Source organism: Alosa pseudoharengus, unplaced genomic scaffold (assembly GCF_046254945.1).
Source record: "Alosa pseudoharengus isolate Yale_2024_CS ecotype anadromous, Long Island Sound unplaced genomic scaffold, YU_APseudo_1.1 YU_APseudo_1.1_scf_10, whole genome shotgun sequence".
Taxonomy (NCBI): domain Eukaryota; kingdom Metazoa; phylum Chordata; class Actinopteri; order Clupeiformes; family Clupeidae; genus Alosa; species Alosa pseudoharengus.
In genome coordinates, this window is record NW_027468565.1 from 19,698,049 (window position 1) to 19,725,073 (window position 27,025).

Consider the following 27,025-nt stretch of genomic DNA (forward strand, 5'->3'; position numbering starts at 1 on the left):
TTATAGATTAAAGGCCCTCGTATTTTCTGTAATTTAGAAAATGAAAAACAAAAACACTATGACTAACACTACACTATAGACGCTTTTTTTGTTTTGTTTGTTTTTTAGTTGATGAGCAGAGTGAACAACTTTGAAGCAATAGTAAGAGTGTGGTAGACATTTATGTTGCCATCGTGCGTGTTATCACCTTGTGGTTCGTGGTAGCGTATACTTTGCGCAGTCAGCCTTCAGCCTTCATTCAGTTTCACTCCTGCGCAATGCAACCCAGTGTAGTCATAGGATGTTTTTAAATACATGCGGCTGGAGCTTGTTGAAGCTAGTTATTTTCTGTTTGGCAATGCACTTCGTACGTTAGGGTAGCCCGTAAACTGAAACGGGTGAGCCACGTTGGAAACATGGCAGAGTTTTTCACTCGATTGAATTTTATTAAATTGGGTTGGCGAATTCTCAGCCCTAGTAGTTTGGGGAGGAGCCCTGTCCATGTGTCACCTGCCTCTCAACGCTTCTACAGTAATGTTATAGTAAGTTGATGCTAGCTAACGAAACGATAAATGTGTTTACTGACTGGTTATGGATTGCTTATAATGCATTGCTAACAGCTTTCTCAGCTAAACATTTCCTTGTATATCATTGTGTTGACACAGCATAAAAGTATAACGTGGGCCACAGCTGGGTAATTTCATTTAGGCAGCTAGTAATGTATTCCATCTCACTAGACTCATCAAGCACAGATTGCACATCAGTCTTGCTTTGCTGTTGTTAAATGTGATCAACTGTTAACTTACATCGTGACATTATGTCGTTGGCTGTCATTAAGAGTTGTAATGTTTTTTGTCAGGACTTGGCCAGGCACCGAATCCCTGTTCCCATTGAAAGACCGGTTACTGATTTCGGGCTCCGAGGTCACCCTAAACGGTTAAACCCAGAGAACGCGTAATGCCAGAGGCCTCGGATGATATTATGTCACGGGGTGGAGTGATTAAACCATTTCTCAGCGGTGCAGTATCTCTCCAGCGTTGTTTATATGTGCTGGACCCTGAAGCGTGTGTCTTGTTGACCAAAAGTGATCTGGTTACTTTCTGTTTAAATCCTATCACAGGGTCACCCCTCCTTCGGACTACTGTTTGATATTGATGGCGTTCTGGTGCGTGGAAGAACACCCATACCTGCAGCCAAACAGTGTTTCAGGAATCTGGTGGATAGAGATGGGAAATACAAAGTCCCTGTTGTCTTCGTGACAAATGCAGGGAACTGTGTTAGGCAAACCAAGGCTGAACAACTGTCTCACCTGCTTGAAGTTGAGGTCTGTCCTTTTCATGTTCTTAGCTAGCCTTTGATTAAGCTTTTTTTATTTTTTTTATCCATGACACGGTTTTGCTGTATTGATGTACATGCAATATTAACTGAATTCATCATTGTAACCTGGATGTACTTTTTCTACTTTTAAATGACTAGGTGTCTCCAGATCAAGTCATGTTGTCCCACAGCCCATTGAGAGTCTTCAGTCAGTTTCATGACAAATGCGTGCTTGTGTCTGGCCAGGGACCAATCTTGGAGGTGGCCAACAAGTATCCTCTAAGCTTCCACCATATAGCCATATTTGTATTGTTGTTCACAATCATGAGCATAAATATACTTTAATTAGGAACTGGTAATCGTCGTTTACTACAGTCTCACTGTTCTTGGCTAAGTGAACATTGTTTTTGTCTGTTTAGTCTTAACTGAAAGATTATCAGTCTCGGGTTTCAAAATGTTGTGACCATAGATATGCTTCGGGAATCGTATCCCCTTCTTGATGTGGTGGATCACCATCGCAGACCTAAGAACTCAGTAAGTGTCCCAGGGACTTTCATTTGAAAATCCTGAGGCATTCTTCCATTTAAATTGTCTTCAGTATTATACATGTCTAACTGTCCATCATGTTTAATGTTTACAGGTACCTCAAACCAGGGATCTTCCACCAATAGAAGGTATGCTGCTATTTGGCTATACAGATTCTCATTCTGTCATAAATGCACTTTATGACAGACAGTATTCTTGTTATTATGTTCAGATATGTGATCCACTCAGGCTCCTATTATCTGTTCCCCTATCCTCCCCCAGCCGTTATTCTATTTGGTGAGCCCATCAGATGGGAGACGAACCTTCAGCTGATTGTGGATGTTCTCCTCACTAATGGGAAGCCTGGGAATACGGTGACCTCTCTGCAGTATCCTCACATCCCTGTGCTAGCCTGTAACATGGATCTCCTGTGGATGGCAGAGGCCAAAAACCCAAGGTCAGGCTTTGGATCTCAAATCACCTCACTTGTTGCATGATTTGCAAGTGTGCCCATGTCCACTTCTCTGCCTTCCAATGAGGTCAGTTACAGACTCATAGCTTGTTTGCCTTTCTTTAGATTTGGGCATGGGATGTTCCTCGTCTGTCTAGAGAGCATCTACAAGAAGGTCACTGGTCGTGAGTTAAAGTACGAGGCTTTGATAGGGAAGCCCAGTGTGGTGACCTACAACTACGCAGAGCTGCTGATCCGCAAGCAGGCCGAGACTCTCGGCTGGACTTCGCCGGTTGAGCGTCTGTATGCCATTGGGTGAGTGCTGTGTGCCTTTGAGTTTGATCATGAAACTGAAATGCCAACTGTTTTGTTATTTGTCATGTACTATCATCAAGTATGTATTGTTATACCCTCCAGTGATAACCCAATGGCCGATATCTATGGAGCCAACCTCTACAACCGCTACCTGAAAGCGTCTCGCCGCGTCCGAGCACAGATGCAGGCTCAGGGAGGGGGAAACCCGAGACAGGAGATGGACGAAGTAGCGGGACCGGACGTGGCCATGGGGGACGTGGGGGACGACCCTCTGCCCGTAGGCTGCAGCTCCATCCTGGTCTGCACGGGGGTCTACAACCGGGACCAGCAGGACCTTCCCCCGGACCCGGACGAGACGGTCACCGAGCAGCGCATCTTCCACGGCCACCGTGACTTTCGCTTCGACCCCAGCCTCACTCAGCCCTCCTTCGTTGTGCAGGACGTGCGTGAGGCCGTGGAGCTGGTCTTCCAGCAAGAGAGCTGCCCACTGGACTAGAGCCGTAAGTTTCTGATGAGCACAGACGCACAAAAAACACTGTCAAGGCCTACTGTCAAAGAGGAGCAGATGGAGGCCTCACTGTGACATCTGAGGGATTTTCACCTCCCCGTGTTTTACTGTATAGCAGCTACAAAATGATGAGAGATATGGCCAATGTCTACTGGTTTCCAGAGTATATTCGCATATGCCAAACTGGCCTTTGAGGCTATTAACTTCACATGCAACTCCAGTATCTTAATATGAACCTTGATCATCTGTCATAAATCAGTAGAACAGAGATCAAAGAGCAGTAGGTCATAACGCATTTCTTTCATCATTCAATACTCTGTCAAAATCTGATGTGGGCATAGGATTGACATTTTGTCAGACATCCCTGTGTACATATTACTCAAACGACTCCATAAATCTTAAATAAATGTTAAACTGTGGTCATTCAGTGTTCCGTCCATGGAGCCAATTAAGAGATGGGAGATTGATGAAAGCCTTTTTAACCTCAACATTGCAGGGATTCCTACACAGTCGTCTGGCACAGATACACTTTTAAGTTAAATACATTTACATAATGTATATAATATGTTATTGCTTTATGGAAATAGTGTATGACACACACTATGTGGTTATGGTACAGAGTTATTGTTTCTCAGTTCAGTTGAATGTTTGCAGGTTTTTTTAATTGTAAGCTTGAGAACAAACAGGAGAGTAAGTCCTACTCAGTCTGTTGATTGGTGTTGCACATTACCATGTTATTGCCCAGTTTTTAAGGTGATAAATGTTAAACATGAGTCTCCTGTTTTTTCATTTTTACAAGTTTTATTGGTTTACATAACCATATGAACTTCTGAATTGCTTTTATGTTATGCATTATACATGTACTGAAATATTTTTAAGCCATAGATTTTCTCCAAAATATGTTGTTGAATAAATACACACTGTTCAAGTAAGTTGTTTGGCAAGATGCTATGCTTGCCACGTGTCTCATTTAAATAGCCTAGTTCTCAACACACTAGACAACGGCTTCTTACAGGTTCTGATGTCAATATACAGCTTGAAGAGATACATTTTCTTTTTTGGCCTTTTGTTTATTTGTACAAAAGTTATTCTGAAAGTGAACCAATATTATGAATTAATCAGAAAAACACATGAAATACAAAGTACATACATAGTGTTTATGAGTAGTCACTGCTAACATTATAGAAACGTCCTTCCTCTGATGATGAATGTATACATAATCCACTGCAACATCAAGTATAGTAGTCAAACTCTTCCACTTGATTGCAGAACCTCAGATTAAGTGGCACAAAACTGAAAACAACTTAACAACCACGTCATGCCGAGGACTTCTCCATGTCTCAGGCGTTTGACCTGTTCTCAGCAGCCGCATGGCTTATTCTCTGATGACTCCTCCAGGTTTATGGTGTGGGAGTCAGAATGCAGCAAGGGGTAAGGGGACTCCGAGTAGGGCTCCTGATTGACCACCCCTCCGCTTCTCACAATGAGTTCTTTTGCCATCAAGATGAAGGCTTCCTCAATATTATGGTCCATTTTGGCAGATGTTTCTAGTGCGGCTAGTGCCCCCCGTTGTTCAGCCAAAGTACATGCATCTTCAAACAACACTTGACGTTCAGATTCAAGATCACACTTGTTGCCTATGAGACACATTTCAAATAGTTTAGAAACATATATAACTAATCCACTCGTGTAAATGCTTTATTATTGTAAGTGCCCTATTCAAGAGTACTTCTTTTTTTGTCATAGGGTCAGAATACATTCCTATGGTTTCTTATTTTTGAAAGCCTTTACCCCATATCAGAAACTAGACTAGACTGTGAAGAATTAGTGTTGTTATCCACAAAAGTAATGTGTAACTTAACCTTAATGGATGTACAATTAAACTGCTAAAACCAAGGCTGAACATCAGCCTTATTAAATTGTGTTAAATTAAAACACCAAAAACATGTTGCATGCTATTTACAGGGGGCAGCCGTGGCCTTCTGTGGGGTATACTACGAAGCACGTTAGACATATCTAGGCCAGTGTTTTTCAACCTTTTTTGTGCCACGGCACACTTTTGACACTTAAAATGTCCCACGGCACACTAACATCCTGTGTGAAGAAAAAATAAACATACCATAGCCTAAAATTTCAAATAATACACAGATATGGCCTTATTATGGCTTCTATGCAAGACCTGCTCAATAAAACAAGCACTCTGTTTCATTTGTATGTGATATGGGCCCCCCGTTGTTCAATGCCTGCATACCACAAATAGTGCAATCATACAATCAATGAGAGTTGCTTTTCTGGACCAGTGAGTGACATTTGGGTAATTTTCTGCGGCACACCTGATGATCTCTCACGGCACAGTGGTTGAAAAACACTGATCTAGGCTATGTAGACATATCGAGGCTTGACAAAGCCTTGACTCAGGGGTATACGTTAAGTGATACTACGATTGCAGTTATGTGATATTTGTCAAACTAGGCTTTCAGCTCAGATCTGTGCGCGTTCTCTGTGTTGGGATGACTTTGGCCAATCGTGTAACGTGGAGACGCACAAGACCGCCTCTATTTAAAAACAATTACTTCCGCATTCATGAGCGATAGCTTAATCTACACTGCGGTCTTTTTTTGTGTCTAACCTATAACATCAAATTACGGAAGCTTATTGCTAGATATTTGAATGACTAAATATGACAAAGACTAAAAAGAACATTTCGTCACAAGACTAAGACTAAGATTAAATTAAAAATAGGTGACAAAATTAACACTAGCCTACACACTCATACACACATGCACAAAAACAAACACTCATCAAGCAGCACTGTAATAGCAGTCAGGGTGCAAGTTCATAGACACTAGTTATCATTTATGCCAGCCATGAGCTCTCGTGGCCTTGTTTCGTTTAGTTTCGTTATTTTGAAATAACGTGATAATTTCATGTAAAAATGTGATCAATATCTTGTAAAAACGTGAAAAAGATATTGTTATAACAAGAAACTTTTCACGTAATTACATAATACTGAGCCTTTTTATTTATTTTAGTCTGGCAGCAATAAGCTTCCGTATCAAATACATCAATTGTCATCACTTGTTGTATGGTATGCACGTCATAGTGGGATATTTGCACGCACAGCACTATTAAAGCGCATTCAAGATCCAAAATGTTAGTAGAGGCGGAGCTCCAGTGAGATATATGACAGAATCCTACACGTGAGATAACTTCGTTTTTAAGACAATTGATTGGTCAGTGTGCGGTAGATTAAACGATTTGAGCTATAACTTAGCACATAACCTCCTCCCGACCAGGTTTGGTTGACAGCATAAGATACCATGGTGATATAGCGACACTAAAACATATCCACTTTCGTGTCACAGCATAGCCTGGCTTTGAGCGCAACATACCTCGCTAACCCACTAATCGAGATTCGTAGTACACCCGGTTAGCGCTTAGGACTTGTAAACGGAGGGTTGCCGGTTCGAACCCCGACCAGTAGGCACGGCTGAAGTGCCCTTGAACAAGGCACCCAACCCCTCACTGCTCCCCAAGCGCCGCTGGTGTTGCAGGCAGCTCACTGTGCCGGGATTAGTGTGTGCTTCACCTCACTGTGTTTTCACTGTGTGCTGAGTGTGTTTCACTAATTCACGGATTGGGATAAATGCAGACCAAATTTCCCTCACGGGATCAAGAGTATTAACTTATACTCAATAATGTAATTGCATTCCGTTTCATGGTGGTCATTTACAGCGCTTTTTTTTTCATGATTTGACAGTGAGACAGCCCTAAGCCCTAACAAACTAAGTTGGAACGTGTGTCAAAGTGTGTGAGTCTGTGAGTGTGCATCAAAGTGTGTGAGTCTGTGAGTGTGGACATTGTGGGCCAACATGAACTCAACTGTTACCTTTATAACATTGCATTGAATACTGTAGTAAACCGCAGGCAAATAATAGGGAACCTATAACGTTATAAAGATTTGATCAAATCTTTAATTTAATTATCCTTACCTATGAAGATGACTACTATGCTGGGTGCTCCACATTGCTCCACTTCCTGGATCCAGTGAGGTAGGGATTCAAAGGTGCTGTGACGGGTCAGGTCATAGGCGATCATGGCACCATGGGCATTCCGGTAGTAGCCCTGGGTGAGGGTCCTAAAGCGCTCCTGTCCTGCTGTATCCCAAACCTGCATCTAATTACAACAAAGGACTGTAAGCATGCATGAAATTGTTCTTTCTCTGTGTGAAGATATACATTTTTCAGATTAAACACATAATCACTAGAATAAGACCACATACTGTGCATGTAAAATAGTGAATAATTATTTGAACATTCTCTGTGTGCTGTGGTAATGGCAGTATAACTAATAATACAAGTAATAAAAGTAAATAAAAGTAAAAAAGATAAAATCTTTTTTTTGTGACATTACAGTTGAAAACCACTGTGATTCTCTATTAGCATGTTTCTCACAACCAACCTTGACCTTTTTGCCATCAATGTCCAAAGTTCGAACTGTGAAGTCCACTCCTATAGTGTTCTGCTGCCTTTCAAGAAACAATCCCGACTTGAAACTGTGGACCACACAAGTCTTGCCCACGCTGGTGTCTCCGATGAGTATGATCTTGAAGAGGAAATCACAGGAGTCCTCGTCCAGCTCCATCTCCGTGGGCTGCAGAGCCATGGGGAACAATGATGTCGATTCTGCTTCTGCTTACTCAACAGTAGCTGTGGGCACTGTTGAACATGCCCAGGAGTACCAAGCAACAGTAATCTCAAAGTGTCAACTCACACACACACACACAGTTTAGGTAATACTTCCTCAAACGTGTAGTTCTCTTTTGAATCCATCATGTGACGTTTAAACGAGGTACCTATGAAATTCAGCTAGACGAAAGTCTAAATCGTCATCTCAAAAAAAACTATTTTTCTTCTCTTTCGCCGCTTTGAGAATTCTCCTGTGCCTCTTCCAGAATCTCAAATAATGTCATTCACTGAACACAGCTCTTCCCCTTTTACTTAAAAAAGGAGCACACAATAATGTTCTGGCACAGAAAATCTCCCCACCCCACTTCCAGCCCTGGCAAAAACTACACCCATTTTGTGGCCAATGTCACTTTCCCTCTAGTAGATCCTTTCCACTTGGACTCACTCAAAATGTAAACAAAGTCACCCCCGCCTCAACTGTACCTGGCTTCTTGTGTTTGACTTTCGGTTTCCCATCCACCTGCACCACTGCATCTTAGGGGAGCTGTAGTTTCACAATAGACCAAGGGTGTGGTGAAACAAAAAAAGGAGCAGAAAAAAGTGTAAGACAAACAGAAAACAGTGGAATAGAAACAAACATGTACCTGTTATTATTTCCAGCAGCTTATTGAAATAAATTACAACATGACTCTTAAGTCCATCGAGTACATAAGAAACTGAGCTCCTCCTTCCAGGGCTGCACATGTTTAGTGTACACACGACTCTAACTGTCTTCAGTGGCGACCTTTGGACTCAGCTACTCAGAATTCAAATGCATTCCACAAGGAATCCTGTGGCTGCCTCCTACCTCGCTCGCCGCTCAGAACCACCCCAGGAGCTGACCCAGAGCACATTCCGCTGCTCTCAGCACTCTCATCGCAAACACACACAGTCATCAAAAGGAAAGAACACCTACGATTACCAGATTTTCCAGTTATGAAAAAAGTTGTAAGAATACCTTTGTGATTGTTAATGGTGCATGGGCCAACATGAAGTTGGCGTGCCTGGGGGGAGTGCAGCAGAGATGATAGTGAAGTACATTGTGCCATTGAGTGTGTGTCAGCGACCCCCCCCCCCCCCCTCCCACTCATTGCTCTGTCGTCAGCTTAGTGCAGAGAGGCACAAGGCACTGACAGACACCAAACAATACACAATATGAGTGTGAGTGAGAGTGTGCTTTTTGGTTTGTGTGTTTAAAGGCCACTGGCATCAAAACCTTCTGGGTCATACAATGACTCCACATAATGCAAACAATACAGAGAATTGTCTCTCCACTTATGTACTTGATTATAACTTGAATTGGAAATGTGTAACACATGAAATATTAATAAGAAATTCCTTGACTTGTGTAAACAAGTGGGATAGCCACTTAGCTTTTCCCCCATCTCTTGCCATGGATTCAGGACCAATCCTATTCAGACTACTTAGTAATGGTTTTAACACATTTATTCAGAGAATATTCATGGAACAGGTTAGTACTGCTTGTTAAACTTCTTTATTTCATCTCTATTGTTTAAAATTTCTTTTTTATAAACAGTTGTGTAAAACAAGGTATTCAAAATAAAAAAAACTGTAAAAATGTGACAACATATACAACTGAATGCAAACTAATATGAATTCTTAAACGTCTGTTCTTTTTGTCCAAAACAAGACCTTTAGACACGGCCTCTCATTCAATAGTCAATTAACAATTAACTGGCTGTTAACTAAAACATTTCATGTCCACTAACCTGATTTATAATTTACAATTCAAACACCGGAATTATCTCAAACCTGGGGGAAGCTTTCAGGACAGAACCCTGAAAACCAATACAACCACTGTCAATTTCCACACTTCTTCTTCAGCCCTAACTCGTACTGTGCCTTCAGTTGTGCCGTTGGATCTCTTCATGGAAAGTCTGAGTTCTCCTCTGAACCACCAGAGAGCAGTCTTGTGGAGGAGAGGCACCCTTTTTGTGTCATCGCCTCTTGCTGGCAAAGCTCAGAGTGTCTTTGTACCGGAATGTCAGACATGGAGAGGAGGACTGGTGCCTGGGTGGTCCCAGCGGTTTGCGGCGTTGGGTTCTCTTCCGGGGAGCCTTCTCTGGAGGTGGAACAGGTATGGGCTTCCATGGAATGGGGTTGTAGAAACTGGGAGCTGGATAGTTCAGGTTGTCATAGCCTATAACAGAAATAGTTTTTCACCAGAAGTGAATGAATGTGAATAAAACATAAGAAGAACATACATGGATCACTGGATTATTATTTCAAGCATTATTTTAAAGAAATATTACAAAACACATCCATGTATTAGTTATGTACGTACACACACACACACACACACACACACACACACACACACACACACACACACACACACACACTCTGCAGCCTCTATGCACCTTGAGGGGAGGGCGTGTTGCACTTGACTCGGTTTCTGTTCTGCGCTCTGAGCCACTCCTGAAATGTGTCCTCTGCTCTCCTCCTCCTCTCCTTCTCCTCCACCTCTTTCAATGCTGCCTCTTCCTATTGGCCCAAACATGATGGGGAGTAAGTCAGGCAGACCTTAACTCACAGATTATCTACATCACCTTTAGATGTGAACTGAAGCCATGTCAGCCATAAATATTTCACTAGTCATGTACAGCTATAGCAGATAAATACAAGCTTCTTGTGTCATTTATCCTTTCAGTCCTATGAGGTCAAACTGATGAGTCACCTGTTCTCTTTGTTTTCTCTCATTTTCCTCTTCTTTCTTCTTGAGCAACCACTCCTTATATTTCTCTTGTGCTTTGAGTTCAAATTCTCTCCGCTTCTGTTTTTCTCTTTCAACCTCCTCTTGTTTTTGACGTTCCTTGCACTCCTTTTCATGTTTTTCCTGTGAAATAACAAAAAAAATTAATTTAGTTTTGTTTTAAATCAATCAACCACACAATTAAACTCCTGACACTGAGGAATACAAACAAGCTTTGATCTGGGACTAAAATGAACATTAAATTAAACTCATGTTACACTCAGTTGACAGATTCTTCTTAAGATGTTGAATATATCTCTTGATACCTTTATGTTTTGTAAACCAGAGAATGTGACCTGCATATCAGGGACTGTTCCTTTTAAAATATGTTAATGTTTAAATTAAATTATTTATTTGAGCTTAGTTACAAATGCCCCTATTTATTTGCTCTAGTTGGATGTGTGAAACACAATTTATTAGGTATCTTGAATCTAGCATGCTAAGAATACTACTATGCCACGTTAGTTCATGACTACATGCATTCTGTTTGATAAACAATTATATCACTTAAAAAACTGTAGGTCATCCATGGAAGGCACTACTTCCTAATTTTCACATTCATGAAACACACTGCTAAAATGACACACTGAAACGACACATTCACTCTCACCCCTACCATTTCTCTTTTCATTTTCAGCCAATCCTGTATTTTGTTCTCTGTCTGTATTCTCATTCGCCTCTTTTCCTTTTCAGCCTGTTCCTTCTTCTCTTTAAGAGTGTGCTCCTAAAATGAACAGAAGACAAAGGTTGTTCAGATATAAATAAGTTTATATTATTATCACTATCATCATTACTATTAAAAGAAGAGTGTAATCCATTAAAATCAATAAAGAGGGACAATAAATCAATCATTAGTGACTACTAGAGCAGAACCTTTTGCCAAAATGTCATTGGTCAACTCTACAGTTCTCTTTACAAAATAATATTTAGCTGTACCTCCAGAGCTTTCTGTTCTAATTTGAGACGTTCTTCTTTTGCTTTGGTGACCAGCCACTGTTCCCAGGCACTTAGGTTTTGCAGTGAAACAGAGGATTTCTCCAGCTTTACCTCTGCAACTTTCCTTTGAATGTGCAATTTCCCATTCCTATAACAGAACATAAAGCTCAACATAAGCAAATGCATGACCTTCAGAGAACATCCTCTAATGTGTGGATTGCAAACAATACCTCTGCGGAGAAGGGTGTCTGATATCCTCAGTTGACGCTGCCAGGCTGTTCAGCCTCTTCTGCAGTTGTTCCACCTCAGGGTCATCATCTGAACCCTCAAAACTATCGTGGTAAATTGGCGACAACAACGAGTAGGTGGAATCATCGGTGGAGTCATACTCCACACTTTTGCTCCTGTAAATACCTTTGTCTTTGCTTTTCAATGGAGTTGATGTCAGGCTTTTGGATGTGGTTGGCAGAAACACAGACATAATGAGCCTAACAAAGAGGAGAGAACCACTGTTAAGCATGCCATAAGACTGCAGTGCTACACTTGCAGGACTAGCAATGTGCTGCACAAAGTACTTCAGACTGAAAACTTCAATAAACAAGATTTCATAAGAATGGAAAGCCATCTTGGACATTTTGAGCAATGGTGTTCAGGTTCAGAGAGAAGCTAGTTTATGACAGCAGGGAATAACAATTTGTTACCCAACATACTACATTTTTGAAACAACATTTCGCAGGAATGTACGTTAGCCCATTAACGTTATTGTTGTCCAAACCGTTTCCCAACTTCTGGTGTTGTTCAACAACAGACCGACCGCTCGCCCAGCCAAGTTAGCTAATGTTACAGAACTAGCAAGTGACCCCAGGCTATTAACTTAGACCCTAAATCGTGCAACACGAGCACAAAATAAATGCGAATGCCGATGTATACTCGTAGTTGACAATAAAAGCTAACTAATGCTTAACTTTACTACTACGAGCTAGCTAGCTAGCTAGGAGGTGCGGAAACGTTACTGTGCGTGCAGTGCAGAGCCGCTAAGTTATCTATCATAAGTTAGCTGTAGGAGAAAAAGTGGCTATAATTGTCATTTCCACAACATGACAACAGTTCAAACAAGCGCTAGTTTCATATTAATTCACTTACCAGACCAAAACTTTGGTACAACAGCCCAGTAATGTTGTTGTATTGGATTGCCTCTTGCCTACCTTCTCAACAACACCCACAATACCCCACGCGCACTCAAGGCTCTCTCAGCCAATGAAATCCGCGATCGTCTAGCATTTGACCGCGCCTTTGACGCTACTGTAACCATAGAGATAATTGGATGTGGACACAAAAAATAGTAGGCTAGGCTAATAAATCATTTTTGTTTGAATTTTCAGGCCATTACATTATGTAGGTTAGTAGTTTATTATAAACGTTTTGCCCTTTTCGTGCCAGATGACCTTTTCAAATTCTTCAAATTTCCATACCAATGCAGGCATGAGATTTTGTTGTTACAAAATTGTGTGCTCATTTGGTTATGGAATGGTTATGAATTTGGCAGACGCCTTTGTTCAAAGCGACACACAAATTGTTTTACTAAATCATTTGACTAAATTGTGCTTTTGTTTTAATTTAGTAAAATAAGCACACAATTTAGTAAAACCAGGCCTACACCATATCACAATATTTAACTCACAAAACGCTCTTTGCAAACTAAATTCATTAGCAGTAGGCTAGGCTATCCTCACTGATAAAGCACAGTTTGTCCTATCTTTTACTGTCTATGGTCCTGACACGCTTGAGTGATGGCCATAAAAGCCTGTATCTAACAACTACAGATTGACAACACACAGGGGACTAAGTCCACATGTGGCTGATTGATGAGAGATGGCCTGGGTAGGTGGTCTGACACCAGCACAGACAGATAAGAGGCCCTCAGACAGGATGTTAGGTGAATTTCACCTGTGAGAAAACATGTCAGAAAATATCCATGCTTTAGTGGTGATTCTGGGGATATGGATAATATCAGGTGAGTAAAAGTTTGGCAGACAGTAATGGAAAATACCTGTGGATGTGATCATGGTTTAATGGGCTTTCTAGGATTTCCTTGTGTTATGCAGACCTATAATTTAAAGATGGATCTTTGGTTACACATTATAATTTATCTAATCTCAAGCTCATCTAAACTCAACATGTTTGATTCATCCCATACCACACAGGTGCCTTCTCAGAAGTCTCAATCATTGGACTGCCAGCGACTACAATGTTGCCAGAGAACAGTCCTGCAGGCACAGAGGTCTTCAGCTTCCAGATGTCCTTCTCTGCTGGAGAGAGCATGGCAGCAGGATTCCCCAGACTACTGAACTTTAACCCTCTCACCAATGCTTTTGCTGTGTCTATGGAGAATACCACTCAAGCTAAGGTCGGATATATTCAGTTTTACTGTGCTGCAATTTGTTTTTGTTAATTTGGCCTGGTCCATTTTTCATACTTCATGTATAGTGAGGCATACATTTGCTATTGCCTAAATGTACACTTTTCTGTAAGAAAGTAATGAATTGATGAGATATTTTTTAACATTCAAAACATGCCTGTTAGATGCTTAGAGATATGGTAATTTGTTCATTTCAGGTCTTTGTCACTGGCTCCCCTGACTTGGATTTTGAGACTGTTCCCAATCACTTCATTTTCGAAATCCTTGCAGTTGGCTCCTTTGGGAATGGTGACCGTAAAACACTGACTGTGCTTCTCACAGATGTTGATGAGCCTCCAGTTTTCCTGGATGAAGGTACAGCAGACTTTGGACAGGCTTTCAATATAAATCATGAGAAAAGGTTCTGTTAAGCCTGACAGCTGACAGCTTTGGTTTGTCTCTATATTTCAGCATCAGTCCTGTATATCCTGGAAAAGACACCTCCAGGGCAGATTTATGAACCAAGTGTTTCTGATCCAGAGGACAAAACTCTTATGGTTGGTGTCAAATAACTTAGCCTTGTAATGTAACAGAGTCAGTCTACTATGTCCATTACACTATACTCTGTTATGTAAGTTCATAATGTGCTTGATCATATCGGTTCATTGTGTTGTTTACTTGTTTCAATCAGTTTAGTCTCATTCCTGTGAACCCTGCATTCAGTGTTGATGGAAGTAAAGGCACAGTTTTTACAACAAAGGAGTTCAATTATCTAACAGACCCAAGAAGGTAACTATGTGATCTCATTCACATGAGTGCAGTGGTGTACTATCAGACTGATCTCATTCACATGAGTGCAGTGGTGTACTATCAGACAGATCTCTTTCACATGAGTGCAGTGGTGTACTATCAGACTGTTCCGAAGTGTGTAATGTGCGTTGTCTATATCTCCATTTCTCTTCAGTTACTCACTCAACATTTCAGTAAGTGATGGGAACAATACAGCACTGCGACCACTAATCATCAATATAGTGAAAATCAATGATGACAAACCCATTTTTTTAAAGTAAGTAGTTTGTTATTAAGTGATAATGACTGTAACAAGACAGTTTCAAATAGATTTTCATGCCATTTGAAATTAGACTCTTTTTGTTTTGTCTTCTAGCACCATCACATCTTTCACTCTCCCAGAAGAGCTTAGCCCAGGACATATTGTGGCCAACATCACTGCAGTTGTGCCAGACGTCTCTCTTTATGTTGGACTTATATTCTACACCATCAGTCCGAATGACTATCTTGAGATAAATGGATGTAGGGCATTTTAAACATGTGGGTATGAAAAAATGAAAAAACAAATGGTAAGAATACATTCATTATCACCTCTCTTTCTCTATGTTTGCAGACACAGGGTTAGTCACCATAGCAAACCGAATGGATCGTGACAGTGACACACTCAGAAATACCCCTACAGTAGCTGTGACTGTCACAGCAACATACCGGTCCCCTGGCCCTCCTCTCTTCAGCTCCATCATCCTGACTGTCACAGTGTTGGACATCAATGACAACCCACCTATCTGCACATCTGACAAACCACGGTGAGACTGACCATGGTTTGCTGGATGTTATATTTATATTACATCATATGATTTATTTCCCAGCAAAGACTTTGTATTATGCTATTTGTTTGTCTCAAATGAAGATGTGAGAGTGAATCATTACTTACACATTTTGTAGAGTATAACTTTATCTTCCATTAGTTATCTGTGTTTTGTGCTGTGATTGATTAGAAGAGAAGTACCAGAGACAGAGGCTAAAGGGGCTCTAATTGCCACAGTCACATGCACTGATAATGACGTGGAACCTGAGTTTAGGGAATACAGCTTCACCAGCTTCTCCTGCACAGGGTGCACCCAACGTTTTGCCCTCACCTCACATGGCGCCATTGTGGTAAGACAGGCCCATTTTAACATATTTGGAATCGAGTACTATGTTGGGAATTAGAGCATTATTGTTATTATTTAAATTGCATCAGTAGGCATATACAGTATTTTATGTTGCATTTGAATCATTATGTAAATCTGCAGTCAGTTGCATTCTTGTTCTTGCAGCTAAATTCAAGTCTCAACTTTGAGGATCCTAGCAACGTAAACATTGCCAGTGAATACAACCTTTTAGTTGTGGCAACAGATAAGAATGATACCTCATTAAAGGGTGAGTCTGTCACATTATTTACAGTTACACAGGTGTGTGTGATAATATAACTCCTTTTCTTGACGTCAAGTTATGCATTTTATGTAGGTGATGCTTATGTGTTTGTGAGTGTGACACCAGTCAACGAATTCCCCCCAATATTCAATTCCACAACATACTTCTTCAGTGTTTCTGAGCTACTTGGACGTAAGGCATATATTACTCCTTACATGCTGTAAGCTGCTGAATTTTACAGTGTGGCGTCACTCTTACAGTAACTCACATCCTTCTCCAGGGGGCGCTGTAATTGGCTCTGTTGTTGCCACGGATAAGGACCTTCCCCCAACAGATATCCAGTTCTCACTTGTGTCAGGCGGGGGCAGTGGAGGTCTGACAAACATCTTTCATGTAGACCCCAAACTTGGCAGGATCAGCCTGCTCACCAACCCTGACTATGAGGTCACTCCGTCACACACATTGGTCATCCGCGTGGTGGACGGGGACCCATTCAGGCCTCTCTCAGCCACAGCTGTGGTAAGCCACAAGATAGGACATTAGATAGTGACAAGAGTTTGTGAAGAAAACAAAAAAACATTTTCTGTTTGTTACCGGTAATATCCATGTACTGTAGGTCACAATCAATATCACAGAAGCAAATGATGAGCCACCATTGTGTGGTCCCAACAAAACCAGCCTGGTGGTCCCCGTTGATATGCGTCCAGGATCCAGTGTCCAAGGCTTCATGCTGTCATGCACAGACAGAGACTCCCCTCCGTCTTCCTTCATCTACACAATCTCAGGTTAGACCTTGCAATCCATTTCTCTCAGAGAGAGTATATTGGAGTGTGTAATGTCTCAGTGGCAGTTTGATTTATTCTAAAAAGCATCTTCATGTCAATAATCAGCTTCTCCTCCATATCTTGCAGGGGCCACCAATGTAAACAACCACTTTGGCTTTTCTCCTAGCGCGGGGACAAACATCACACGGCTGATTTTTAGGGAGCCTTTTGACTTCAGCAGTGGCCTAGATAAGTTGTGGTTCTACAGTCTGACCGTGCTGATCTCCGACGGCAACCTACGAGCTAGCCGTGCCCCCCGGACCGGCACCATCATCATCAACGTCCGGGTGGTGGACCCTGACCTCACCACCACCATAACAACAACAACAGTGAGTTTTTACTTCATCGCTTTGTGTCTCTGTATTCGCCTTTCACTGCGCATGATGGAGGGTTTTATGTATTTTGGGTACTGTCACGTAACATGTGAATTTGACTGATGTATAGGAGTATAGGGGTGATGGTAATAACAGACACGTGCTTTTGGATCTGTTTTACAGCCGCGTATCACATACATCGCTGTGACGCAGAACACATTTGATGCGGATGATTGGTACGTGTGGTTCGTCACTGTCCTGGGGGCACTTCTGCTCGTGGGCATCTTGGCATATCTGCTGTATAGATGCTTCAGATATCTCTCAACTAAAGAGTGCAACTGCACCTGTGACTGCTGTGAGTCCAAGTACATGGAGGATGAAGACACCCTGTGAGTTCCCTCATCAAACTGTTTTGAGTAGCCTGCATCTGAAGTTATTCAGAATAAAGTTATTCTTCATTATGATTTTGTATTATTATTTATCTAAATAACAAAATGTGAATTGATTCTTTGACTTTTTTATACACAGCATTGAATATAAAGGTATGTTTTCATTATGTTGATAGTGACTTATGAAAGATTTAACTGAATACTGTTGAGCATAACTTCATGTTCATGACACATTGCTCTTTATGTTATTTGTCCACAGATCCTCCAAAACGTGAAGTATTGACGGTAGGTGGATATTTGTGGTCAGTTGTGGTTCAGAATCAGTCATATGTAAAGATCCCTCTAACATTCTCCTGTCTTTGTTAGGAGGTGACCAAGATCAACACCGTATTTGATGGAGAGGAAGTCGATCCAGGTGATGGTTCATTCATCATTGAACCAACTTGAACATGTTTCAAAATGGCATTGAGTGTTAATGACACTCTCTGGTGTTCTTTGATTTTAGTCACGAAGAGGGTGTATGAATACAACAGCAAATCTGGTGCCCGTCGCTGGAAGGACACTACTGTTGTGTCCAGCCCGCCAGAGACTCAGCCAGAGAGCAGCACTCTGGTCATCTCCCAGAGGGCGGGCACTCCAGCGCAACCACCAGGCAGTGCCCAGTCCGAATCCTCAAACGCTACCAGGCTAGGCTCTGCCCAGTCGGTGGATTCGATGCAGACGTCACTGACCTCTGGTCAGCACCAGGCTGTGCAACTGCCTATGAGGTCTAGACCAAAAGTCAAGCCAGGCACGGTCCCACTGACAGCTGAGGGTATGTCAGAGGTGTAGTCAAGTGGCATTGACAGAATCACTCCGCATTTCAATGATTGGTATTCAGTATCCTGGCAAAGGTTAATTCAGTTTTGCCTATAACTACAAATGAGAGTATAATCAGGTTAAATGAATACAGTTTGTTGAGGTACCATAGCACGTTTCTTTTGCACTAAGAATGATTCCTCTAATAGAGTAGGCATATTATGAAATGTCACAACAAAACAGTACCTTTCATTAGCTTTCACTATGTTGTGTGTGTGTGTGTGTTTGACACAAATAAACAGAATTTCATGTTTAGGAGCCTGAGTATACCTTCTTTATGTGTGTTTTGTGCTCCCTGAAGCAGCAGACACTAGTGAAACCATGCAGGGTTATTTGCAGTCATAACTTCAGATAGTATGCTATTTGTTCTCTTTATACCTCCAGGGAAATTGAAGATCAACAGTCACAAGACAAACATGAAGAACACTTAACACAACAACAGTGCAACGGCTTGCAATCCAGTCCATAGGCTTACTACAGATTGTGCAGTTAGAGACAGAAATAGACATAGAGGGAAAGCAGGCATTTTCTGAGGAAAGCTCTGGTCTACTGTATTTGACTTTCAAAGAAAATAATGTAATCTTTCTTTCTCTTTATAGAATTTATTTGGAAAAGCACGTGTGTCACCAATTTTGTGTGGCAACAATTTTATGTCAGTTTTTTTTTTTTAACCAATGAAAAGCTTTCTCGTGAAGCATCAAATTCTGTTTTGTAACCTGAAACCAACTCATCAACCATTTGTGCTTAACTTCACAACAAAACTAAATTCAGGGCATCATTGATACCACACAAGCTCCCCATGCAGACACACGTACAGTTCTAAAAAACACCAGTGACATTAGAAAAGTAACAAACAGTTTCTCATTGCAGCTTTATGGACAAAAATGCCCGGCAGTCATCAGTAAGCTAAATAAAAGTGAGTAAGGGAGAAATAACATTCTTATACAACATGAGTTAAATGTGAGGTAATATTAGATCTTTCTGTTATTTACATCTACAATATATCCCTCACACACAGCCATATATACACATACACTAGGAAAGAGGGACATAAGAATACAGTTTCAGTTCTGAGGGAATACGAGGACATATTCCCCTAACAGTCATTGGAGTTATTGTAGCATCTCAGAGCAGCCCCTTCAGATGGGTACAGGTACCTGCCTACGGACCGGTATTGTTTCTGCCGCAGGAGTCTGAGAGTGCCAGGGAGTCTCTTTATAGGTAAACCACACATTACCGAGCCATAGGACCAGGTTCAAGAAGCCAAATACCTGTAAAGGATACACATTTGCCTTAAATACTTCCTGAGTTGTGAATGACTCTTAGGAGTGGTTCAATCATTGATGGTAAAATGCTCATTGAGTTCAGTGCTATCCATTTGAAAGGCTCACCACAGAGACGCTGAGGGTGCGCGTGCTGGCTCTCTCGGTGACCTCACAGGACACACCCTGCGCTTGGCACACTGAGAGGGTGGACCGGATGCCGGCGGTGCTGGTGGAATCCCTCACGTTCTGGAGGCCTTTGGCCCAGGCGGACGAGAAGACGAGCCACAGGACGGCGAAGACGGCCGTCAGAATGAAGTCCTGCCAGGGAAAGGATGAGATAGAAAGGTCCATATAACCACTTGTGCTAATGTTTGATGTGAGATCATGTGATAATGCTAATGAATACAGTTCACAAGGAAGAGCAGAAGGTTAAATGTCAAGAACTCAAAATCACAGGTTGACTGTTCACAAAAGAAAACGGTGGTGCTACCAGAGGTTAGGTTAGGGCTTTGTGTTTGTAACCGAAGGGTTGCCGGTTCGATCCCCGACCAGTGGGAAAAAATGTGGGCGAAGAAAGTGGTTGAGCACTGCTCTCCTATGCCCACATCCACGGCAGAAGTGCCCTTGAGCAAGGCACCTAACCCCTCACTGCTCCCCGAGCGCCGCTGTAGCAGGCAGCTCACTGCTCTGGGTTTGTGTGTGCTTCACCTCACTGTGTGTTCACTGTGTGCTGTGTGTGTTTCACTTATTCACAGATAAATGCAGAGACCATGATCCCTCACGGGATCAAAAGAGTATATATACAGTACTTATACTTATATACATTTTGTTGTTTTGCAAGGATGTGGTCTAACAGCAACTCATCATCCATTCATTAGCCACTTAGTTATTGTGTTTATTTGTTAACTTGTATCAATAATACCCCTGAATCCACAATATAAATGTCTAGGTAACGTCTTACAGTTTGTGGCCATGATGATCCTTGGGGATCCCTGTAGCTGTCCATATATCCCAAGTAGATCAGCAGTGCTGCCATGCAGTAGCAGAAAGCTACGATGGCCACGGCCACAAAGGCTTCAGCGGAGAAGGCCGAGTCACCAACAAGATGAGTCTCCTGAACAGTGCGACCACAGAGCGTGGAATTGGAGCCCACCAGCATCACTTCATTCAGCCTGGAGAAAAGGGTAACACACGCGCGCGCACACACACACACACACACACACACGCGCGCGCGCGCACACACACACACACACACACACACACAGGTAAACCAGTAAACGCCTATATTTGAGCAAGTCATGTCAATTTCTTGCAGTGTCAGTTACAGAAAGTGATGTGATGTGATGTGACAACATAGCCCATAATTTAGGTCTGAACATAACAAGTAATGCAAAGAAATGAGTTCCCAATCTGATTTATTGGTGAGTACACAAACCTACCTGAAAGGATAGTGAAGTGTGACATTCAATGTTTCATTTCTACTACCTCCACAGAAAACTGAAATGACATTCCGGCCACTATAGCTTCCACAGCTTCCAAAGGCAAAAATGGCAGTTAACTGTAAAACATGACCACACTTGTCAAAATAGAAAACAGAACTTTCAAACTACATTAAACTTTCAAACTACATTTCATACTTCCGTCCATATTGTACGCCTGTTGGACTATAGCCTATTTGTGATTAAATATGATGAAGCACAAAACAAAAAAGAGAACAAAGATTTTAAAACTAGACTACCTCAGTTAATACAAATCTTAGAAGGAAGTTTAACACAACACGCGACCTCCAAGACTAATCTGGTTACTTCATTGAATCAGATAAGGCCCAATTAAATTGAATGTTTACAGTGCTTCAGAAAGGATGGTAAGCTTACCCATTCCAAAATTTTGATAAATCCCAGTGGTTCTTTCAGCGGAGTCAGGTTTAGTCGAAATCCTGTCATCATCTAGAAAGTTTTGAAATTAAGTGTGAAAGCATATAACCCCTGAATTCAATTGTTGTGTCTGCTGCTGTGTGCCATTTACGATAGGCCTATTTGTTGTTTGCCTTAGAGTATGGCATGTTAAATATGCATGCAATCTTTAAAATAACTAAAATAGACGAGAAGAAACGTAAATGTATACGTTACTAACCATGACTTTACGGCGTCCAAATTCTTCCTTCAAAACTTCTGTACGACGACAAGCAGGGGTTGCCTTACGCTGCTGGATTGTTTTTAGAACAGTAGGCCTAACCTTACTAAAAATCAATTGACAGCGTTACAAAATCTTACAAATACACAGACTACAGGGCAGCTTTCATCCGTGGAAATGTGTAGCTCTGCTAAAAAAAAAAAAAAGGACTAGTCCTGACAAGCACATGACTGTTGCTCGCTCTCTCAACAGCTCAGCCTGACTCGGAACACATCACAAGGCGAAGGACCGAAAGCATGTTGAGGTAGCCTGCCTAGATTCGAGTTTATTAGCCTACCTTTAATCCACCCCTATTAACAAATATACAGACACGGAATCATGTTAGCCATGTAGGTGATAAGCATGTCTCTAAGAAAACCATCTTTATTACAGCAAATGTGTTTTGTTAAATATTGTACATCATTTCTCGTAGAAATAACAGAAATGATCAGTGCAAAGCTTTACACGTTATACTGGCTTTTCCTCATTGTCCAAAAATATGTGCATAATTATAAAGATCAGGCAGAGACCATAATTACACCTGCACCAAACTTTAACTATCTCCTGTAGTCAGATGAATTGCATGGGATATCAGATCAATATTGTTGCTCACTCACAGAACATAGCCTACAATAAAAAGGTCTGTTAAGAAATATGTTTTTGAGGCATAATTGTAGCCTACCACAAATATGGTAAGGTAAAGAAAAAAATAGATAACACATTTAATCCCATGCAATACCATTTCTTGTAGCTATATTGTGATTAATAGGTTAAGCAGAACAATGCTAAATAGAACTTTTACATGAGTGTACTTCTCAGCTAATCTGGGAGACACATGGGGCTCTCAGGTCAAGGGTATTTTTGTATTGTAATCAGACGGGACTGGGGCTGTCTCTATTTAGCTTTATGCTACAGAGACTGGTGGTAGCTGAATTAATCAGTGACTTTAAATATAATTTCAATGGGCCCTTTGCCCTGGTGGAATCCAGCGGAATGTTCTAGACCACAATGAGTGGTGATAGGCACTGGCTTCACAGGAAATGCAAATCTTATAAAGTCAATGTCGTGCAACTTATGTTCAAGACCCTGCTGTCCTTTCTATTAGATACTTCGCCCGGTCTTCTTCAACTTTCAAGAATTTTGTGATGACACTATGGGGTACTAACCTTCACATGGATAGTCTAAAAGGATCAAAAGATGCAGCTCTAAAGATGTCACCTCTGGGGCCTTTTATTGTTTTGTCTGTTTATGAAACAACTAACCCTAAAGGGGCTGATACTCCACTACAGCTATTGGTTCAAAGGATTTCATCTAATTGGCCATGCTATAATCCTTGTTAGTTATTGGTTTAGAAAGGCCTAAAACAGAGTCACATGCTTAGTGCCTTAGCTCAAGCCATGTGATTTGATGTGATTACAGTGGACTCAAGGGCCCTGCCTCCCTACTTTTTAGGTTTAGCTTTCATCACATGATTTTGTAACCCTGAAAAGACAAGGTAACCTGACTCATGGACATTCACACGACATGTCGTCAACTATTTTGAATGAACGGGTGGGCATTTTCGGAGTAAGAATGTGAGACAGATCGCTCAATTTAATGCATACAAAATTGAATCATTAGAGTTGGGCCTACAGAATGTTGGAATAGGAAAAATTGATATTCAACGTATTGTGAAAAATGCACAGTGATCATGTAAAGTGGAGTTCATATGCATGCATAATCTCTAATATTTTTTTCTCATGGATGAAAATATTCTCAAAGAAATTCCTCCAGAATATTTGTGAAAGAAATAATTGTTTGCAACAAAATGCATAATATTGCAAAAATATGTAGGGAAGACAACACTGCCCCCTGGTAAAACTTTTGGATAACCTGAGACAACAGTACACATGAAATGTCCTGTCCCTATAGCCCCACATGGCTGATAAAGAATATTAGTTGTTCAGCTACAGGTCGTGTCACCTTGCAACCAAACGTTAGGCTACTGTCTATAAGCACTTCAAAATGAAGCTTATTCCCATTATCACTCGTTTGCCAGTTTTATGCAGTGTCAGCCACAGAGAAAATATTAAATCTGCTGAACTTGATTTTCACCCTCTCTCCCCCTACATCCCAGTAAAATCCCATGCCATTTGGCATTTGAAAGATTTGTGTTCTTTTCTGAAGTCACCCAAGACATAACACATATTACATAAGTATATCCATGTCATACGGCAGCAAATGCACGTCAATGCAGGTGAACTTTAAAAAGCCTAATTTAATTATTTAAACACCCGTCTGCAATGTACGGTGCCATCTGGTGGAATCAGAAATTGAATGTCCTTCATCACAATTGTTGATGTTCATAAACCTTGTTGTCCTTGACACCAACTATACAGCCACAAGATAATGACGCAAGTCTCTTGATCTTGCCCCATACACTTGTTTGCAGATGACGTGTGTGGTTATGGTGGTTGGCAGTGCATGGCTCGTTTATCTGTTCTTGTACAGATGTAATCATTACTTTGATTTTTCTTGTTGTTGGGTTGTGTGAGGTAGCAGAAGTTGTAGAAACAGTGGTACAGTGGTAGTTGCTGTGGTCAAGAAGGCTTAAATAATTAGAGGCAGTTTCGTTGTTTGTTTCCATCTTCTTTTTGCATTCATATTCTTCACCAGCAGATGGAGATAAATTATGCACACTCATTGTGAACTCATGTGGACTGATCACATTATTTCACGTAGATTTTGAGTTTAGTGACCTCTGATAATGTGCCATGGAGCATTGGAAATGAAAAGATGTAATATAGTTTCTATTCATTCAAATTATGCCTGTAAGGACACCACATGTACAGTTCCAAAATTAGAAGTATATAACGTTTGATAGATACAATATGACTGAAATATAAAACCCATTATTTCTTCATGAAGATTTAAGTTTTATTTATGTTGACCCCAATTATATGAAAAACGTCATAATCTTTTCAACTATTCATCTTCATTTTGAGTCAAAACAAGGATGCATGTGTGTTGCCTGTCGAAAAAATAAATAAATAAAGTGTCACCAAGCAAATATCTTACTTAAATGATAGAATGCACATGGCCAGTGAATCCCCAGGAAGTGTGCTCCAGTTAGAGCAGTATCTCATCGCCAGGAGGATGTTCACACGCTCTTCAACACCTCTTCTCTCCCTCTGTCTTTTACCCTTTGGCATGGACCGTAAGCAAAGTATTAGAGGTTGGTCCATGAGACGTCCCTTTCTGCACTATGCCTGAGTGGGAAAACGCCTCCACGAGATGAATGATGACAGATATGGGACACTGAAAGGGATGGGACACAGCCGCAGAGGGAGGGAGAAAGAAGAGCGACAGAAAGAGCACGAAAGAGAGAAAGAGAGTGAGAAAGAGATGTGGTATCAAAGGACAGGAGAAAACCAGCACAGTGGATAAGTGTACGCAGAATTTACTGGGACTTTACAGCATGCCATCCAACAAGCTTTACTCTTTCACTCTCTTGGCAGCTGTATCCAATCCCCCCACACACACACACACACACATTCTCGCTCCTATGTTCTCCATGGGGAAATTGTAAGATTGACATTAAGACAAGTATTACTTAATATAATAATAAATAATAATACATTTGATTTATAAAGCGCCTTTCAAGACACCCAAGGTCGCTTAAAAAATAAAGATGCCGGACGGAGCGGCGTAGTCGCCAGCGTACCAGTGACACCAAGATGACAAATACATTTAAAAAATAACAAACACAGGACAAAAGATGCCGGACAGAATATGTGGAAACTAGCTGTGAGGTCAAGAGCAGGAAGTGGTTGGCAAGAAGAAATTGTAACCCAGTTCAGGTATCTAATAAACGGTATGATTTACTTGATTTGCCAAACTGCAATGTAAACTGTCATATGGCAGTCAGAGGGAGTATCTCCTCTTGGAGAATAGCTATTGCAGTTTTACTGTGCAGGCCTGCGTTAGACTATATGAGCAATGCATACTCCCTCAGATGGAAATATTAGCCTGCAAGGATGTACACAAGGCTGGGCTGATGTTGCCCGAGCAACAGCCCATTTGGGCTGAGCGGAGCAGCACCTTTGGAGGGGGGATTCTTTTGTTTTTCTGTTGTGTTAATACAAATTGCCCACAATTGTTAAAATTAGATCTAATGACTTTTTATCATCCAAACTTGTATTACTCTGTGGGCATACCGTGGAACGCAGGGATGGGGTGCTCAGGCCATAAAAAAAACACACTCATGCTGTGCTGTTAACAGCTCTTCTATAATTGGGTCCAATGTGTTTATATCCCAAACGTTCAACAGTTGCCTAAGCTGCCTCCTTTTGTCAAACTGTATGACTGAAAGTGTCCATGCATAATGCATTAAAGCATTATTAGGCTAATGTAATAAAGCATGCATTATTATTATTATTATTCTGTGCTGTTCAATCATGGAAATGAGATACTGTATGATACAATCAAACAGGCCACTTGTATTTTGTTGGGTGTTGGGTATTTTGTTGGGTATACTTGTATTGGTGTTGGGTGATATTAAAATGTAGCCTGACGTTGTAATGTTGTGGGCGGGGCTAAATTCGACTGGCATCCAAATGTAAACTAGCCTACTGTTTGAAATTCATGTAGCCTATATAGTCCTACATAAACTCATCTGGGTTCAAAGAGTTTTTGTTTGAAATTTACTTATAGGCCAACATAGCCTACTATGCTGTCTAACAAGTAGCCTAATTAGGCCTAATGAAGGACCAATCAGAAGAGACAATATCCTAGGCCTAGCTACTACTTAATAATATTGTTGGTTAAATAAATTCCATATATTTTTATTATTATTTCAAAGCAATATTTAATAAAATCGGGCAATATGTAATAGATGACATCTGAAATTGAGCAGATGAGAGCAACAGCCCCTCAAGAGCACGTCCCTGGGAGATGCAGTGAAGCCTAAAATGCATGCTCTTTTTTTCCATCTTTGCTATCCACTCAAAGAATAGCTGTTTAGTAGCCAATGCACTCACAACATGATGATATGATGTCTGGTAGCACATTCCCATGTAGAATCACCCTAG

At 41.1% G+C, this 27,025-nt stretch overlaps 5 protein-coding genes across 7 annotated transcripts; 2 read left to right on the forward strand and 3 right to left on the reverse strand.

Annotated features, from left to right (window-relative positions):
- The first annotated feature begins 220 nt into the window (after positions 1-220).
- On the forward strand, positions 221-4,027 carry hdhd5 (haloacid dehalogenase like hydrolase domain containing 5). The gene is made up of 8 exons (XM_076266903.1): positions 221-521; positions 1,100-1,303; positions 1,456-1,568; positions 1,737-1,830; positions 1,937-1,970; positions 2,104-2,278; positions 2,399-2,587; positions 2,690-4,027. The coding sequence occupies exons 1-8, from the start codon at positions 396-398 to the stop codon at positions 3,081-3,083; spliced, it is 1,329 nt and encodes a 442-aa protein (XP_076123018.1). The 5' UTR covers positions 221-395; the 3' UTR covers positions 3,084-4,027.
- An 89-nt stretch (positions 4,028-4,116) lies between these two features.
- rab19 (RAB19, member RAS oncogene family) lies at positions 4,117-8,710 on the reverse strand. 3 transcript variants are annotated; one of them, XM_076266912.1, is made up of 5 exons: positions 8,631-8,710; positions 8,267-8,327; positions 7,557-7,748; positions 7,088-7,271; positions 4,117-4,732 (listed from the first exon to the last, which is right to left on the reverse strand). In XM_076266912.1, the coding sequence occupies exons 2-5, from the start codon at positions 8,315-8,317 to the stop codon at positions 4,455-4,457; spliced, it is 705 nt and encodes a 234-aa protein (XP_076123027.1). In that variant the 5' UTR covers positions 8,318-8,327; positions 8,631-8,710; the 3' UTR covers positions 4,117-4,454. The 3 variants fall into 3 exon arrangements, with proteins under 3 accessions (XP_076123027.1, XP_076123034.1, XP_076123043.1); XM_076266919.1 differs by lacking the exon at positions 8,631-8,710 and adding an exon at positions 8,428-8,622; XM_076266928.1 differs by lacking the exon at positions 8,631-8,710 and having other exon boundaries at positions 7,557-7,813.
- A 588-nt stretch (positions 8,711-9,298) lies between these two features.
- ccdc34 (coiled-coil domain containing 34) lies at positions 9,299-12,747 on the reverse strand. Its single transcript, XM_076300954.1, has 7 exons — positions 12,675-12,747; positions 11,762-12,019; positions 11,532-11,679; positions 11,212-11,319; positions 10,521-10,679; positions 10,204-10,327; positions 9,299-9,983 (listed from the first exon to the last, which is right to left on the reverse strand). Exons 2-7 carry the CDS (start codon positions 12,010-12,012, stop codon positions 9,781-9,783), a joined length of 993 nt encoding a protein of 330 aa, XP_076157069.1. The 5' UTR covers positions 12,013-12,019; positions 12,675-12,747; the 3' UTR covers positions 9,299-9,780.
- Positions 12,748-13,779: 1,032 nt separating this feature from the next.
- On the forward strand, positions 13,780-18,492 carry LOC143138136 (cadherin-related family member 3-like). Its single transcript, XM_076298602.1, has 12 exons — positions 13,780-13,938; positions 14,148-14,304; positions 15,332-15,524; positions 15,717-15,876; positions 16,038-16,140; positions 16,415-16,653; positions 16,751-16,919; positions 17,046-17,287; positions 17,456-17,627; positions 17,921-17,946; positions 18,028-18,076; positions 18,167-18,492. Exons 1-12 carry the CDS (start codon positions 13,780-13,782, stop codon positions 18,490-18,492), a joined length of 1,995 nt encoding a protein of 664 aa, XP_076154717.1.
- A 690-nt stretch (positions 18,493-19,182) lies between these two features.
- Positions 19,183-22,085, reverse strand: LOC143140139 (synaptophysin-like protein 1). The gene is made up of 6 exons (XM_076300964.1): positions 21,918-22,085; positions 21,659-21,730; positions 21,224-21,342; positions 20,746-20,956; positions 19,911-20,102; positions 19,183-19,790 (listed from the first exon to the last, which is right to left on the reverse strand). The coding sequence occupies exons 1-6, from the start codon at positions 21,918-21,920 to the stop codon at positions 19,659-19,661; spliced, it is 729 nt and encodes a 242-aa protein (XP_076157079.1). The 5' UTR covers positions 21,921-22,085; the 3' UTR covers positions 19,183-19,658.
- Between the last annotated feature and the right edge of the window lie 4,940 nt (positions 22,086-27,025).